The following is an 18,512-nucleotide window of genomic DNA, read 5'->3' on the forward strand; positions in this document are numbered from 1 at the left end:
CTTTAGAAAATAGCTCATTGACTCTCTGCTTCAATATATTCTGATGTGGAGATGCCGGTGATGGACTGGGGTTGACAGTTGTAAACAATTTTACAACACCAAGTTGTGGTCCAGCAATTTTGTTTTAAGTTCACAGGCTTTTGGAGGCTTCCTCCTTCCTCAGGTGAACGTTGTGGAAATGTGGAAACGTTCGAGGATTTCATTTCCGCGGTGTTCGCCTGGGGAAGGAGGAGGCCTCCGAAAGCTTGTGAATTTAAAATAAAATTGCTGGACTATAACTTGGTGTTGTAAAATTGTTTACAATTGTCAACCCCAGTCCATCACCGGCATCTCCACATCATAAAATTAGCTAAGAGATCTCTGGAAAAGAAGATGATGCATAATTGTGGCAGTAATAGCAAAAGGTTTCTTAGCTATGTCCGTAGTCAGAAGACGATAAAGGACCATAAGGGCCACTAAAGGATCCTGTCGGGCAGATTCAAGCTGATTCCCAAATTATGGCAGTGTTGCTAAATGACTATTTGCATTAGTCTACACTCCTGTAGATGATGCTTATGCTCCAGATAAGGGGTGCTTAGTATTGAATAGCATTATTGATAACAAAATAGATAGTAATGTCATCTTGGATAGGTTAGGAAAGCTCAAAACTGACAAGGCTCCAGGTCTGGATAATATCCATCCAAGGGTGATTAAAGAGATGGGACAGGTGCTCCGTGAGCCCCTTGCCTGTATCTTCAATAGTTCAATAGAGTCAGGGATTGTTCCCTTAGACTGGAAGCTAGCTCAAGTAGTTCCTATTTTCAAAGAAGGGGACAAATCAGGACCGGGAAAGCACAGGCCTATCAGCCTGACATCAATTATTGGGAAGATGCTAGACAGGATCGTAAGAGATGCCATTTATGATCACTGGGAAATGAAAGGGGCCATTAGAAATACACAACACAGCTTCCGAAAAAATAGGTGGCGCCTAACAAATTTGATAGAGTTTTTTGAGGCAGTCACTAGGGCCTTGGATGAGGGTAATCCGGTAGACATTGTCTACCTGGACTTTCAGTAAACCTTTGATAAGGTACCTCACACTAGGTTACTTCACAGGATAGAATCTCGTGGTATCAGTAGAAATTCGACAAGCTGAATTAGGAATTGGCTCCAAATCCACAGCCAAAAAGTTGTAGTTAACGGATGTGGTTCAGCTTGGAGATATGTTACTCGTGGTATCCCCCAGGGATCGTTCCTGGGCCTGCTGCTCTTCACTGTCTTTATTAATGACCTGAACAGTGGCGTTGGGAGTCTGGTAAGTAAGTTTGCAGATGACACCAAAATCCATGCAAGGGTTAAAAAGGTAGAGGAGTGCAACCCAATCCAAAAAGATTTAGATGTGCTGGGGTAGTGGGCCACACATAGGCAAATGGTGTTTAACTTAGATAAATGTAGTGTCATGCAGGGTGGTAGGGCCAACACAGAATACACGTATAATTTGCAGGGAACAATACTGAAAGAGGTTCAGCAACAAAAAGATCTTGGTGTTATTATGCACAGATCACTAAAGTTCATGATCGATGTAGAGAAACTGTAGCTAAAGCTAACAAGGTATTAAAGAAGCAAGAAAGAAAGACACATTTATATAGCGCCTTTCACAACCTCAGGATGTCCCAAAGCGCTTTACAACCAATTAAGTACTTTTGAAATGTAGTCACTGTTGTAATGTAGGTAATGTGGCAGCCGATTTGCGCACAGCAAGGTCCCACAAACAGCAATGTGATAATGACCAGATAATCTGTTTTCTTAGTGATGTTGGTTGAGGGATAAATATTTTCCAGGACACCGGGGAGAACGTCCCTGCTCTCTTTCGAATAGTGCCATGAGATCTTTTGCATCCACTTCGGTTGTATTAATTGAACCATTCAGTCTAAATCAGAGGACACCATTTTGACACTGCACAGGTCACTGATTGGACTGCATCTAGAGTACTGTGCCCAGTTTTGGTCCCCCCCACATGGTGGGTGATATAGCGGCTTTGGAAAAGGTCCAGAGGAGAGATTCAAGAATGATTCCTAGCTAAAAGAACCTCAACTATTCGGATAGACTCAAGGACCTTGGTCTATCTACTTTAGAGCAGCGTACACTTGGAGGTGATCTGATAGAGGTCTATAAAATAATTAAAGTGCTGGATAGGGTCCCTGTTGATAGATTATTCCAGTTTAACAGGTAACATTGACTTACATTGGAACTACAGCACAGAAACAGGCCATTCAGCCCAACTGGTCTGTGCCGACGTTTATGCTCCACACGAGCCTATGGTAGGGCTGGCTGCCAGGCAGGGAAGCCTGCGGTAGATCACAGGCGGGGAGGTGGAGATCGGGGGTGGGGTCTGATGCCAGGAGGAGATCGGGGGGGAGGGGTGGTGGTGGGGAATTGGACATCAGGCTCGAGGGAGGTCGGACATCAGGGGTCTGATCGGAGGGGGGGCTGTCCTATTGTGGGGATGAAAGCAGGTAGGTTTGGTGGGTCAGGTGAAGCACTCCTGCTCCTCCTGGCCCACAAGCAGTGCTGAAAAATCATTTCCCTGTTCCATCCACCCATTCTTGCCTCCCTTCATCTGCTGGGTTTCCTGAGGCCTGGAAAACCCGGCCCCCAGGAGTTAAGCGCAAAACACAGGTTATATTCAAGGCAAGCAGCCTCTTTAAAATATTTTAAGGACGGACCTGCCTCCGGAGAGCAGGTTAGTCGCTCGCCTCCTTTAAAAGGTGGGTGCGTTGGAGGCGGATTGGGGTAAGGTTTCCATTTTTAAAATTTTTAACCCCCCTCCTACCTCCCCCCACCGCTCACCCTGCATTAGGTTTAAAATTAACCCCCTAATGTTGGACAGGATACAGGCAGCAGAGTTTTGACAGAGAGATTACATGCAAAACGTTAACCTGTCTTTTCTCTTTTCTGGCTTCTCGGGCTTCTCCCCTCCCCCTTCACTGGATCATTGGTGACCAATCCTTCTGCTATCTTGGCCCCACGCTCTGGAATTCCTCTCCAAGCCCCTCCACCTTCCTCTTCTCCTTTAAGACCCTCCTTAAAACTCATCTCTTTGACCAATCATCCCTCCTAATCTCTCCTTCTTTAGTTTGGCATCCATTTTCCTTACACCTCTGTGAAGCGCCTTCAGACATTTTGTACGTTTAAGGCGCTATATAAATGCAAATTGTTGTGGCTGTTCTCCTAAACTGGCTGTGTATTTTCTGTCTTTACTTCAGTTTTCCAACATCTGCAGTTTTTTTTATTTCCTTCTATTTATCTCTGCTGGCAAATTAAAAATTTGGTAACATTTCAATTGATACTTAATTATTTATTTTTTAAATTATTGAAACCATTCCAAATATTCAACACGACAAATTGCTGAGATTACGAAGAATGTTCCTTGCAATAACAATAAGTGGCTATAAATATACCAGACCTGATTGTAATAGGTCTTATTTAATTAGTGTGAGTCACCAACAATCCTATACAGTTATCACTTTTACATCAACATATGCAACAGCCAAGACACTATTGCTTTTTGAGTCAGGACTTTAATCAGTAGAACACAAACCAAGTCATATATAATTTCATGCTGTGTTTACACAGGTTGCTGAAGCCATTATTGTGACAGATTATAATTATTGTATCATCAGTTTTTGTGTGGGTATGTCTGTTTCACAGAATCAATAGCAACAATACAATAGTTGGAGAAATTATGATTTCCAATAATTAAACCAGAGACAAATCTGTTTTAGTCCTTTGACTTTTGACCACTCTTTGTACAAGAATGTTCAAAGGAGTGAGGAGGAGGTTAAAAATAAGAATACAAGTTCTCTCTGCAATCAAACAGGTGAAAATGGTCATTTGGCCCATCTTGCTCACCTGTCCATAGAAACTTTTGATTCCCACATCAGAGCATCGAACTGTTTCCACAGTCTTTGTTTCAATCACCTTTCCAGGTCTCTCTCCCTCTCGCCCAGCTGCTTTCAAGGCGCTCCCTCTTTCTGTTCTGGTTTCAGGTTTCTCTCCATCTCTTTGAGCTAGTCTCAGGATTCTTCCTCTCTCTGGCTGATCCCAGAATTCTCTCTCTCTTGTCTGCTCTCAGGTTTCTCTCCCTCCCTCCGAGCTCTTCACTCCCCTTCTGTCCCCTACCCAGGGATCTCTGTAGATATTCTTTCCAGCCGTGTCTGTGTCTAGTTCTGACTTTCCAACTTTTTGCACACTCACTCTCACTGACTTCAGTGCAAGTCTAGGTGTGACCCACTCCCAATCACTGTCCCATAGAATCATAGAATCATAGAAGTTACAACATGGAAACAGGCCCTTCGGCCCAACATGTCCATGTCGCCCAGTTTATACCACTAAGCTAGTCCCAATTGCCTGCACTTGGCCCATATCTCTCTATACCCATCTTACCCATGTAACTGTCCAAATGCTTTTTAAAAGACAAAATTGTACCCGCCTCTACTACTGCCTCTGGCAGCTCGTTCCAGACACTCACCACCCTTTGAGTGAAAAAATTGCCCCTCTGGACCCTTTTGTATCTCTCCCCTCTCACCTTAAATTTATGCCCCCTCGTTATAGACTCCCCTACCTTTGGGAAAAGATTTTGACTATCTACCTTATCTATGCCCCTCATTATTTTATAGACTTCTATAAGATCACCCCTTAACCTCCTACTCTCCAGGGAAAAAAGTCCCAGTCTGTCTAACCTCTCCCTGTAAGTCAAACCATCAAGTCTTGGTAGCATCCTAGTAAATCTTTTCTGCACTCTTTCTAGTTTAATAATATCCTTTCTATAATAGGGTGACCAGAACTGTACACAGTACTCCAAGTGTGGCCTCACCAATGCCCTGTACAACTTCAACAAGACATCCCAACTCCTGCATTCAATGTTCTGACCAATGAAACCAAGCATGCTGAATGCCTTCTTCACCACCCTATCCACCTGTGACTCCACTTTCAAGGAGCTATGAATCTGTACTCCTAGATCTCTTTGTTCTATAACTCTCCCCAACGCCCTACCATTAACGGAGTAGGTCCTGGCCCGATTCGATCTACCAAAATGCATCACCTCACATTTATCTAAATTAAACTCCATCTGCCATTCATCGGCCCACTGGCCCAATTGATCAAGATCCCGTTGCAATCCCAGATAACCTTCTTCACTGTCCACAATGCCACCAATCTTGGTGTCATCTGCAAACTTACTAACCATGCCTCCTAAATTCTCATCCAAATCATTAATATAAATAACAAATAACAGCGGACCCAGCACCGATCCCTGAGGCACACCGCTGGACACAGGCATCCAGTTTGAAAAACAACCCTCTACAACCACCCTCTGTCTTCTGTCGTCAAGCCAATTTTGTATCCAATTGGCTACCTCACCTTGGATCCCATGAGATTTAACCTTATGTAACAACCTACCATGCGGTACCTTGTCAAATGCTTTGCTGAAGTCCATGTAGACCACGTCTACTGCACAGCCCTCATCTATCTTCTTGGTTACCCCTTCAAAAAACTCAATCAAATTCGTGAGACATGATTTTCCTCTCACAAAACCATGCTGACTGTTCCTAATCAGTCCCTGCCTCTCCAAATGCCTGTAGATCCTGTCCCTCAGAATACCCTCTAACAACTTACCCACTACAGATGTCAGGCTCACTGGTCTGTAGTTCCCAGGCTTTTCCCTGCCGCCCTTCTTAAACAAAGGCACAACATTTGCTGCCCTCCAATCTTCAGGCACCTCACCTGTAGCGGTGGATGATTCAAATATCTCTGCTAGGGGACCCGCAATTTCCTCCCTAACCTCCCATAACGTCCTGGGATACATTTCATCAGGTCCCGGAGATTTATCTACCTTGATGCGCGTCCCAGTCTCTTGCTATCCTGCTCATCTCAGTGGGTCTCTCATATAAGTTGCCCCTCACTTCCTGCATTAAGCCTTTGTGCCTTACTCTGTCTCCCTGATTTCTGCTCTGTTTTTCTAACTCACTGAGAGACATTACACAAAGTCTGCCTCTTCTGGTGGATGTGAATGATCCTATGACACTACAATGGTACTAATTTAAAGAGGGTTCAAGAACTGAGAGACGTGGGGGTGCACATACACAAATTTTTGAAGGTGGCGGAACAAGTTGAGAAGGCTGTTAAAAATGCATATGGGATCCTGGACTTTATTAACAGAGGCCCAGAGTACAAAAGCAAGGAAGTTATGCTACAGCTTCATAAAGCACTGGTTAGGCTTCAGTTGGAGTATTGTGTTCAACTCTGGGCACTATACTCTAAGAAAGATGTCAAGGCCTTAGGGAGGGTGCAGAAGAGATTTACTAGAATGGTATCATGGATGAGGGACTTCAGTTATGTGGAGAGAATGGAGAAGCTGGGGTTGTTCCCCTTAGAACAGAGAAGGTTAAAAGGAGATTTGATAGAGGTGTCCAAAATCATGAACGGTTTTGATAGAGTAAACAAGGAGAAACTGTTTCCAGTGGCAGAGGGGTCGGTAACCAGAGGACACAGATTTAAGGTGATCGGCAAAAGAGCCAGAAGCGACATGAGGAGACATTTTTTTACGCAGCGAGTTGTAATGATCTGGAATGCGCTGCCCGAAAGGGTAATGGAAGCAGATTTAACAGTAACTTTCAAAAGGGAATTGGATAAGGGGAAAAATTTACAGGGCTATGGGGAAAGAACAGGGGAATGGGACTAATTGGATAGCTCTTTCAAAAAGCTGACACAGGCAAGATGGGCCGAATGGCCTCCTCCTGTGCTGTACCTACTATGACACTATGTTGACAAAGATCAGGGGAGTTCTCCCAGTGTCCTGGCCAGCATTTATCATTAACCAACGTCACCCAAAACAAATTAACTGGTCATTTATCTCTTTTGTGGTTTGTGGGACCTTGCTTTACACAAATCGGCTGGCATGTTTGCCTACGTTACAACACTGACAGTACTTCAAAAAGTAATTCATTTGTTGTGAAACTCTCCGAACTCATTCCTGCACTTCCTAAATCATTTCTCTGCACTGGAGCCTTTCACTCTGATCTGGCACTATCAGCTGCTGCTGATTCTTTTTTACAGCCATTCTTTCTGCCCCTGCTTGGCGCGGTTTTCTCTCTTCCTCAGCCTTCCTGGTTCTTGTTCTAATGCTAATGCCCCTCTCTCTCCAGTGAGCACCCACCCGTAAGGGTTTCCAGCCTCTCTCTTCTCAGCCCTGGTCTTCTTTTTGATTATGGTCCCAACCCTCCAGGATTATCCTGGAGTCTCCAGGAATTAAAGATTAATCTCCAGGACAATCTGGGGAGAAAAAATCATAGGGACATTGAAAAAAATGGTGTGTTTTTTAAATTTTCTCTGAACGCTTTTGTTTATTAGTGACAAATATATCGTAGATGGGGGCAGAAAGGCTGTTTGACTGCTTGGGGCAGTTGGAGGTGTGAGGTGATGTGAGAAAACCTCCAGGAATACGTCCAATCACAGCTGGCAACCCTACTGCTGTTACAAGCTGCAAAGGGTGGAATGGGAGATACCAATGAGGAGAGCATGACCGAAATCAATCCAGGAGTTGATGTAAGTGTGGAGTTGATGAAAGTGTGGATTAGAACAGGCTGGGGCTTAAGCAAACCATGCTCTGGAGTTGGAACAAGTACAGTCTTGGCTGTGGATTAGATAGGAACATAGGAACATAGGAACAGGAGTAGGCCATTCAGCCCCTCGTGCCTGCTCCGCCATTTGATAAGATCATGGCTGATCTGTGATCTAGCTCCATATCCCTGCCTTTGGCCCATACCCCTTAATACCTTTGGTTGCCAAAAAGCTATCTATCTCACATTTAAATTTAGCAATTGAGCTAGTATCAATTGAGCTAGTAGCAATTGAGCTAGTATCAATTTGGAAGAGAGTTCCAAACTTCTACCACCCTTTGTGTGTAGAAATGTTTTCTAATCTCACTCCTGAAAGGTCTGGCTCTAATTTTTAGACTGTGCCCCCTACTCCTAGAATCCCAACCAGCAGAAATAGTTTCTCTCTATCCACCCTATCCGTTCCCCTTAATACCTTATAAACTTCGATCAGATCACCCCTTAACCTTCGAAACTCCAGAGAATACAACCCCAATTTGTGTAGTTTCTCCTCGTAACTTAACCCTTGAAGTCCAGGTATCATTCTAGTAAACCTACACTGCACTCCCTCCAAGGCCAATATGTCCTTCCGAAGATGCGGTGCCCAGAACTGCTCACAGTACTCCAGGTGCGGTCTAACCAGAGTTTTGTATAGCTGCAGCATAACTTCTGCCCCCTTGTCCTCTCGTCCTCTAGATATAAAGGCCAGCATTCCATGAGCCTTATTGATTATTTTCTGCACCTGTTCATGACACTTCAATGATCTATGTACCTGAACCCCTAAGTCCCTTTGGACATCCACTGTTTTTAACTTTTTACCATTTAGAAAGTACCCTGTTCTATCCTTTTTTGATCCAAAGTGGATGACCTCACATTTGTCTGCATTGAATTCCATTTGCCACAGTTTTGCCCATTCACCTAATCTATCAATATCGCTTTGTAATTTTATGTTTCCATCCACACTGCTTACAATGCCACCAATCTTTGTCTCATCGGCAAACTTAGATATGAGACTTTCTATGCCTTCATCTAAGTCATTAATAAATATTGTGAATAATTGAGGCCCCAAGACAGATCCCTGCGGGACTCCACTAGTCACATCTTGCCAATGTACCCATTATCCCTACTCTCTGTCGCCTTTCGCTCAGCCAACTTCCTAACCAATGTGGAATATGAAGTCAAACCTTAACTGAATTTAAAGAATTATTGCTGTTTATCATTTTATAATAAATATTTGCAACAATATAATGCTATTTTAGGAAATTATATATTTCCCAGCGTATTTTCATGAACTGAATGAAACCATAAAAACTAACGCCCGAACAGGGACTTGAACCCTGGACCCTCAGATTAAAAGTCTGATGCTCTACCGACTGAGCTATCCGGGCCCTGGAAGAGGTATTGCCCACTGTATATTAGATGCTGCAGCGCTGAGTTGGCGCCTCTACAGGTAAAACTCAGATTCTGAGGTCTTCAGTCACTAAAACTACAGCATCCTGTCACAAAATACATAAATCAAAACAGTACCTCTGCAACAATATATTGAAACTTATTCAATGTTGGCTTACTAAACATTATTATTACATAATAGTTAGCTACTGGCACCGGGGGGAGAGTGAAAGCGAACTGTGACAGTTCGGTGGTCGCCATCTTTAGCACTGGCATGTACAATGATCACATCCGGTGAGCGCCATGTTTGTTGCTGGCCGTAGCGGCAGACGGCAGCACCGCGGCGCTCGGTCGACGAAAAAAAAAAGTCAAGGTTTTATAAGCCGCGGAGTGCCGGTTCTAAACCTGCTTTTGGTACTGGTTTTTACCGTTATTACATCGCTAGTTAGTTATACTAATCCGTTATAGGCTGCGCAGGGCCGGGATGGTTGGTTAAAAAGTCTTAACTTTGAGCGGAATTTACCAGTGGTGAGGAGCAGGTAGGCCGCGGAGGGTCGGTGTTTAGCCTCGGGACTCGCCTGAAACGGTTGCGGGCGCAGAGGTCGTTGAGACTCAGCTGAGACAGAGAAAGGAGTCCGGCGTGCTGCAGAAATTCCGCATATGGGAAATATTTAACCAGAGGACCTTCAGTCTTTTGATTTTATTTTGAAATTGTTAAAATCTTTTTCTCTCTCCCTGTAAATGTGATTATTTGGGTTTTTTTTTTACCTGAAGCATCAGGTGGATTTTTTTTTTAAAGCTTTTTGGATGAAGCGTCTGTTTTTTTTTTGGTCCCACAACAGGGACCATGTGTCAGGAGATCCATCTTAACTCAGATCTGACGTGGCAACGATGTCCTTTTTGGCTATTAATCCCAACCCAACTCGTCGGGTTGCCAACCGCAATTTATAAATTTCCAGGATGGATGCTGGCCTTGTGTAATTCGTGGCGTTTAAATTCTGATGATTATAATTCTCGGTCATTCCTCGATGGAGCCCCCTTAACGATTGCGATGAGATGTTTCCTGCCTTTGGGATTTGTCATTGGGATAACCTGATTCTTTGAAAGGTGTTGTGGTTGCCATCTAAATGTGGCTTTGGGAAACCCAACTCTGTCCTTTCTGAGAGACGTGTTGATGGGGTTGAAGAGAATTGTTCTGGGGTTCCCCATTTTTTTTTAAAAAAATGATTCAAGTTAGAGCACGTACCGCTTCAAAATGGGCATGTGCTGAACGTTTAACATTTTTGGTTATTGCCACTTCATACAGAACCACTTGGTATTTTGCCAGCTGCATTCTGACTATGTTTTGAACTGAGCAACATAACAACATATATGGAAGGCAGTTTTTTTGCTGGCATTTAAATTGATTCCACTTGAACTGACAATTTATATTTTTGTTTACAATCCTGCTGAGATTGCACAGCAGAGTTTGTGCGGTGGGTGTTTTGTGATTTAGTTGTTGGGTAAAAGTAAATGGTGCCATTTTAAGTAACCAGAGGGAAAAGAAAATAAAGAATCTAGATACTTCTGATTGGTAAATTAAATGGAGTTGGTTGTAATGCTGCAGCTTCCGAATGCTATCTTTATACATTGTGCTGCAGAATTTTTTACGGCCTATGTTGAGCACCATCTAAATTTGATTCTGTTAAAGAGGAATTCCTGACCAGAGTATTCTGCTCATGTGATCCCTTTGATTACCAATCTGCATTTCTTGTCTCTTATTTTTAATGAAAACTCTGCATATGACTGAAAAAGTATGCACTCCTCTTGGTTGTAACCAAGCTCTACATGTGGATGAGATGCCATGGTTTCACACCTTCAGAAAATACTTAATTTGCACTGGGGGAACATCATCTCATTGCGTTTTACTAAATTTGTTGTCTTGCCCTCCCCCCAAGCTGTGTTTAGGTTTTGCACGAATGTCTCCAAAAGCAACCAAGATTTGTGATTAAACGTCCTTTTACTGTGTCTTCCCAATCTATTAATAGCCTCTTGTCTGTAGGAGTCTGCAAACTGGCCGTGCGTAAAACAGGCGCATTTTAACAAAGGCGTTTGCACAAAACTAAACCGATTTTGGTGTGGTACTACAGAAGTAAAACGCAATGGGCAGTTGATGCATTTAAATACCATTCTGCTGTAGAGGGACATTACGTGTTGCATTGTTATGCCTGTCATTTCCAAATGGGTACTTTACCTATTTTGATCAGAACTGTTTTTTTTTGCTCCCTGCACTCATGCTCAGCCCTCAATCTGGTAGTAGTCCTGGGAGAAGCTCTGTAATGGAGCTGTTCTTCTGCGAGCTGTATTCCAGAGCAGTGTCTATTTTTGGAACATCAAGTAATCAGATGCTGCATCTTTTGTAAATATACCTTGTATTCAGATGGACACCCAGGCCACCAGCTTCTCCAAAAGTCATTTCACCCCAAGATTAATTCATTTATGTGAAGCACTTTGAGATGTTTCAATATGGTGAGCTGCTATATAAATGCAGCTCTTCATTAGGTTGATCTGTGCCAATGTTTCCAGACCCACATCATCTCTTGCCCCAGTGCATGGATGTCATGACTGCCTCCAGCTTACAGCACTGAACTCACTCTTTAAACACATAACTGGTTTATTTCCTGAGTTGTAAAGTGTGTTTTTAAGTTTGATTGACAGTTTTTTTTTGTTCCTGACAGTAGGTGCAATTGCTATTAGAATTCTTTACTCACTGTTGACACAATTTAACAGAATCTTCCCCCCCCCCCCCCCCCCCCCACCAGTTTGGTTCTAACCCCAACCCAGAGCTATGGTCCAGGTGCTCCTTCTGAATGCAATGTAACTCCTAATTTTAGCTTTGGTTTTGCTTTATTGTTTGCTGTGTTTGGGAACTAACTGGTTGTAGCTAACTTCGGGTATTAGCGATGGAAGGATTGAAGCGTCCTAATTTTAAAGCTGTAGTATCTCCTTTTGCATAGTGTGTTTCTCTATCCAATGAACAGTTGATGTTAATCATGAGCTGAGGTCACTGGGGAGAATATTTGATTCTCCCCATGACCTCCCCCAATAGGAGGAATTGTGCTTCAAGCACTCCATGTTCTTCTCTTCCCTCCACCAAAAATGAACCCAGTCCTGTTTGTGCAGAGATGGTGCTTTGCCAGAGAGCTGTACTGTCTTCACTGAAAAAACTGCAGTGCCTTCTCAGCAGCAGGGCTTGTACTGCATAGTGATAGACTTCTCGGGTATAATGAACAGGGTAATCATTTTGGAGAAGTTGTCTCTGGATAAACTTCTGTAAGTCCCTCAGGTGGACATTTGTGGATACTGAAGCCTGGCAGGACATTTGCAGTCCCGTTTTGATTGACTGCAGCGCTCATAAGAGCTGGCACTGCTTGGTATTGCTATCCTTCGGTCACATTCAGAGGAGTTATCCAGGCAGAGGTGGCATATGCCCCGATTGCAGGGTGTGTAAAGAAATCTGTTTGGAAATGGCCAAAGCAAATGGGGATACTCCAGTGAAAATCCAAAGTGTTTTTGTTGATTGAAAGTTGGGTGATGCTACCACATCAAAGCATGCAGGGGACACTGCTTACAAATTTGGGGAGGTTGTTTGTTGTGTTTTTCTTCAATAGGTGCAGATGTCCTGGAGAAGCAGAGTTGGACCCGTGTGTGTTTGGTAGTAATTAAATTAGCCATTTTGCACCACAAAAAAAAATCCGTAATCCAAGGCCATTCAAGGCCACGAATCTCTTGGAAGATTGTAGAAAGAATGGGTTATTTTCCCATCCGCTGTAAGTGTAGCAGCTGCCCGGCTACATGATTATGAACTTTATCGGAGGAGTTGATTTTTAATCCCTGGCTTCCTGCAGTTCAACAGAGCAGAAGATGGACTCATTCTAACACCTTCAAGTAGACTATTTCTAAGGCACTTTGTGTATGCAGATCGCAAATATTTCTACCCAGTGTGTGAAGATGGAGGTGATACTGAGCCATTTATAACTGACGGATTCAGTGTTGGTTGACCTGCAGGGACACATTGACTGGATATCTGAGGAAAAACACCTATATTGCTGACCATTCGAAGGTACATCCTCCTAATAGGATAACCCTCCTTCACCAGCGCAGCATTGGTTTTATTATTCCCTTATGTATATGGAATGAAAGACACCCTCCTAGTATTCACATTGTTATTGGTTTGCATGTTATATAACTGCTCAGCCCAAGTAGTTGACATACCAGTAGCCCTCGCAGTAATTTATTGGGCTGGTAATTGAGACCAATTCTCAAAAGGTATTTGGAACTGGTATGTTCATACTTGTTGCCCACTAAGTGAGTATTTTGAGGCATTTATCCATCAAATCTGAAATGCTGCGCATGAAATACCCGTGCACCCTTTAAATTTTCTTTGGTAGGGCTTCCTGATTATTCTGCATATTGTTGCAGATTAAGTCACATTGCAGTTGTTTTGAAATCTTTCATTGCGAATCACCACTTGGTGATTGTATTCTTTTCTTTGATTGTATACCAACTCTGGGCCATAAATCCCCAGCTGGGATTTCTCCAGGCCCATGACAAGAGCCTGGTGTTTTGATTCAGTAGTCTTTCCTCTTTTTAAGCGTTTTTTAAAGCACTAAATGTAAGTGTTGCAGCAAGAGAAAATATCTTCAGATAGGGAATAGAAGAAAACTATTACGTAGTCGCTGGTGGACCAGTCCTTTTGCCTTAATCCCCTTTTCTATTTAGTGTAAAGAATCTTACAACACCAGGTTATAGTCCAACAATTTAATTGTTGGACTATAACCTGGTGTTGTAAGATTCTTTACATTTGTCAACCCCAGTCCATCACCGGCATCGCCACATCATTTCTATTTAGTGGTCCTTGATCTTGGGCCATTTACTTGGAGAAGTTAGTGCAATCCTAACACTGTACAGCAGCTACATTACAGCATTGTACCCTCTTGTGCAAATCACTCATTGAACAATTTTGCTTTTCTTTTGGTTTAGATAAAGGGTGAAGAAGGTTCCAGAAGATTAGCGCCTGTCGTCTCTCCTAGACGGACTGTATCTTGCACTGCAACTTAACAGATAAGAGTGCGGAAAAAGTAACAGCAAAAGTCTTTGTTTGATTTGGGCGGATCTGTTATACTCCAGCCATGACTCAGCAAGGGGACGATTGCTACTTTTATTTTTATTCTACATGTGCCAAGGTTGGTGTGTACCATTTTGAGTGAGCTTTTAGGGAGTTAGCAGACGGTTCTAATGGAGATAGACCAGAAAAAAGTTAAAAGAATCTATTATTGTTCTGATATGGTCACTCCATAGAACTCTGTTGTATGTTTCTCAAATAGCAACATTCCAATTGACTTGCCTGAGGTAGACTAGTATAGTAACTAGTTACTGTACACTACTGAATAAATTGAACACACATACTTTAGGATTAATGCCATAAGTCCATGCTGGTGCATTTATCACTGAGGACTGCACATCTATAGTATAGAATATTCTGGGATTTTTTTGACACATTTTATATTGTCTGAAAATTAGATTTTCCAAAACATTTTTTTTAAACAGATGTTGCAAACCAAAAAAAAGAGTTGATCTAGTTTTACCACTTCACACAGCATCAACTTTATAGAAACCTTACTGCCCCTCAGTGCTTGAGTACCATTTTTTAAAAAAGCGTAGTGACATCTGCCTATTATGCATTGATGCCTTGTGGTATATCTGTATTTGTATGTTTAGTGTCACTAGTAATTCAGTGAAATGGGGTATTTTAGCTCAGCAGAAATCCAGGAATTTTTTTGCGTATTTTTCAAATTTACTTTTGCTTTGACAGGGCGACAACTGTCTTTTCCGTCACTGTGAAGCGGCCCTCGGCAGTGAGACCATCTGTACCTTGTGGCAGGAAGGACGTTGCTTTCGGCAGGTCTGCAAGTTTCGTCACATGGAGATTGATGTAAGTTGTCGGACGGGAAGCTTTCCTGTAAATACATGCAGATGAGATTTTCTGTGTGTGTATACAAATCTAAAATGGCAGTGTGTTCCCATTAATAATCCTTTTTATATTTGTACAGTTTTATTCTCTTGAGCTTTTTTGTCTTGTCTCTCTGAATATGTATCCCCTTGAGCCACGCTGTTTAGACTGTTGTGAACGCGTGGTTTGTAATAAGATTAATGGCTGTGTGATACTGATATTGTATTGTGTGAAGTACAGTAAAAGAGTGTGTCTATTTCTTTCCCCTCTATAGAAGAGGCGGAGCGAGATCCCGTGCTACTGGGAGAAGCAACCCACTGGGTGTACGAAATTGAACTGTGCTTTCCGCCACAGCAAACCTCGCTTCATTGAAGGCGTCTTCATCCCTGCCACAAAAGGTCCATACACTGATAGTTCAGTTCTGACATATTTCCTGTGTCTATTTAGAAATCTAGTCCAGCCCTTCTGTACCGGTCACTCTTTATAAATGGTTCTGCACATGATAAACATATATGTATAGTAGCAGAATTTAAAGATGCATGTCAGGAAAACTTTTGAGTTAAGAATCAAGTCAAATCCTTCTGTATTTCACTGGTAAGGATGACCTAGAGTGGTGAAGTTGACTGCCTAGGCAGGTCACATGGAATAACTTGTGCCACAAAGTATATTTTTAAGCTTATTCAACGCTATGAGGTGCATGGTGTGCCGTTGTACAGCTTCCTTGTGAAATAGTACTTCATAGTTAATTTGGTGACGAGTGGCAAAATCACAAGTGAGTTATGTAGGTGATCCTCAACGGGCATACCAGACATTTGCACCAGAGATCAATAATGTATCCTCTTCTACAAGCTTTCAGTGTCTTTGAGTAGAAAATAGTAAAACTGTCTTAGAGAACTGGCAGAAGTCTAAGTGCCTTGTTCCTCAGGAAATCTGTGCCTCTGAGAGACTGATCTCTTGGCTGTTTCCGCACGCTTTGCTGCACTGAGTACATGTATGTTAAGTCGTAATTCCCATGTGCACATCATTTTTCAATCTTTAGAATCACGTCTCCATCAAGTCAGCCACTGTGCAGCAGCAACTTGTGAAACACATGTAGGTCGTTAATTAGTTTTGGGGAGTTCAGAACTAAGGAAACCAGCAAAGTCACCATGATAAATCTGAAGTTTTACATTTACATATTCAAAAACTTGCATCGCAATCTTTATATTTATTCTTAGTGCTCAGTTTTTTTGCATATTTCTGGGAGAACTGTTTAGCTGTGTCTCATCTTCTGCCTGAAGGTCTTGTTAATATTTAAACTCTGCAGGAAGTACAGTTGCTGTATGTTCGCTTTTATGGTTCTCCAAAGTGCGTTGTTGCCAAGTGTAATCTCGTTTGTGTGCTACGGATGCAGCCCACAGCTGAATTTCTTGTGCATTCAGCTCTGCTTTTCAGCAGCTTGGTGCTCAGTCACAACTTCTCTGGTTTTCACAAAGACATGTTCACGCATCTCCTCAGGTGTCCAAACCAAACAGGAGGTGGCTGAGGCAGCTGAAGAGCCCATGGTACCACAGTTACCCGTCAACCAGTTACAACAGCCCAAGATCCCTATTCAGTCTAATCCATCCCCACAAGTTCGGGGGGTAATGAAATTGGAGGCATCAGAGAATGTGCCAAGCCCCACTCACCCTCCTGTGGTGATCAACGCTGCAGACGATGATGAAGATGACGATGGTGAGATAATTTAAATTCTGATATTGTAATGTGCCCGCCTTTGCCTTCATGCATCAGTTTTTTCCCACTTCCCCTTCTGAAGGTTTTTGACTCATAATGTTCTCATAATGTTATAATGTTCCATGTGCAGCTTTTCTTTCCGGAATGTATGGAGATGCATCACAGCCAGGATCCAGTCAGGAAATTTCCTGACACACCTTAATTAGTTCTAGAAGTGAGACTGGTTTCAGGTTTATTGCTACAATAAATTTTATTCCTTTCTCTATGGTGGTTTGGAGTCTTGCCATGAAAAGGTTTGCTGGTGATAGGAATCGAGTATCCGAGCAGTATGGAATACTTGTTGTTCAATGCCATAACTACTTCTGCGCCATCCCAAACAGATATGGATACAGAAGGCTTTTGGCCCGTTCTAGCTCATTCATCCGCACAACGAGCAGCTCCGTGAGAGTAAGGAGACTGCTTGTTGAGGCTCCGAAGGACGTAAATTAATATCCCACTGTAAAACTGACCATAACTTATTCATGCCGTTGTTGCTTGCGATCTGGTCAGTTCACTTATTGTGTATGCACTGTATCCCGTGACTCCTCATCGCATATCCTCTGCGAAAAAAGATGCTGCAGCAACTTTAAAAACGATTGAATACTTTGAAATTGCCACTGAATGGTCTGCCACCTTTTTGAAAAGTTGACAGAAGGAACTTCTATTAATTTCCTTAGTCCATAAGGCTGATTACAAAGGAAGTTTGATTAAAAGGTGAAATCAAATCATATTGGTCACTGGACTCAGGATAATGAATTGCCTAATCTGTAACTAAAATCTGAATTATTTACCATCTTTTCTGAATCGTTTAGGAGAAAAGAATGTAAATGAGATAGTTCTAGTGTGGTTCCTCTCCTTCTAAAATATAGGAAGTAATGTTTTTTGTGTCTTTTCAACAAATCTGAGACGTTAAAGTATAGTGTTTATTTACATTTAGCAATTTTTTGTAACCCTGGTAAATAGTTAGGAACATTTACTGAAATGAATGTTCATCTCTGCATCATCTGTTCAGGTGTTTCAAATGGTAGAGCTTAAAATTAACGGTAGTGTGCCAGACAGAAACCATTACGTTTAGTAGTAGGCCAGGGTATCACATAATCATTATGTTCCGAAATTCAGAAGCCTGTTCGTACAAGGTTTTTTTTCAAACTGCGAGTGCCCATGTGTTCTTATGAGCATGCTTTACGACCCCCAGGTTCATCTCTGAACTAATCTGATGCTTTCCTCAGCTCCAGCACACGCATTCCACCTCATCCAAAATTGTCCGCATCCTATTCTGTGCTAAGTCCTGCTGACTTATCACCCTGGTCCTCGCTGACCTTGATTGGTGCCCCCAACATACTGCTTTCAAAAATCCTCATAGTCATTTACAAATTTCGCTATGACCTCGCTTCTACCAATCTGCAACCTTCTCCAGACCTCCGTCTCAACTTTCATTCTCTGCTTTTATGAGCTTGGCCCACTGTTCTTTCTCTCTTTGCCCCCACTGCACTATAGGTGGCAGAGCATTGAGCCGTTGTGGCCCTACACTCTCATTCTCTTCCAAAATCCTTATTTTATCTCTCCTCACTTCGACTGCCTCTTCACCTTCCTCTTTGCCCTTGTCATCTGTCACCTCCCTTAACTCTTATCCTCATTTCTGCTTGGTGTCTGAATTACTCCCCCTGCATCCCATTTGAGAAGTACCTTGGGATATTTCATGAAGTTAAAGGCAATCATATAAGTGCACGGTTGTTTTAGGTGTG

General features: G+C 42.6%; 1 protein-coding gene and 1 non-coding gene across 4 annotated transcripts in view; one reads left to right on the forward strand and one right to left on the reverse strand.

Annotated features, from left to right (window-relative positions):
* Nucleotides 1-8,949: 8,949 nt before the first annotated feature.
* trnak-uuu (transfer RNA lysine (anticodon UUU)) lies at nucleotides 8,950-9,022 on the reverse strand. Its single transcript has one exon. It is a non-coding gene; the product is annotated as a tRNA-Lys (tRNA).
* Nucleotides 9,023-9,335: 313 nt separating this feature from the next.
* Nucleotides 9,336-18,512, forward strand: part of zc3h11a (zinc finger CCCH-type containing 11A) — a 35,255-nt gene continuing 26,078 nt past the window's right edge. For 2 of the 3 annotated variants that reach the window (XM_068007626.1, XM_068007627.1), the window contains exons 1-5: nucleotides 9,463-13,125; nucleotides 14,046-14,248; nucleotides 14,878-14,997; nucleotides 15,290-15,413; nucleotides 16,513-16,728. In XM_068007626.1, the coding sequence (XP_067863727.1) occupies nucleotides 14,195-14,248; nucleotides 14,878-14,997; nucleotides 15,290-15,413; nucleotides 16,513-16,728 (514 nt within the window). In that variant the 5' untranslated portion in view covers nucleotides 9,463-13,125; nucleotides 14,046-14,194. Of the gene's footprint in view, nucleotides 9,438-9,462; nucleotides 13,126-14,045; nucleotides 14,249-14,877; nucleotides 14,998-15,289; nucleotides 15,414-16,512; nucleotides 16,729-18,512 lie in introns of those variants that run through there. The other variant, XM_068007625.1, reaches the window with a different exon arrangement.

This window comes from Heptranchias perlo, chromosome 27 (assembly GCF_035084215.1).
Source record: "Heptranchias perlo isolate sHepPer1 chromosome 27, sHepPer1.hap1, whole genome shotgun sequence".
Lineage (NCBI taxonomy): Eukaryota > Metazoa > Chordata > Chondrichthyes > Hexanchiformes > Hexanchidae > Heptranchias > Heptranchias perlo.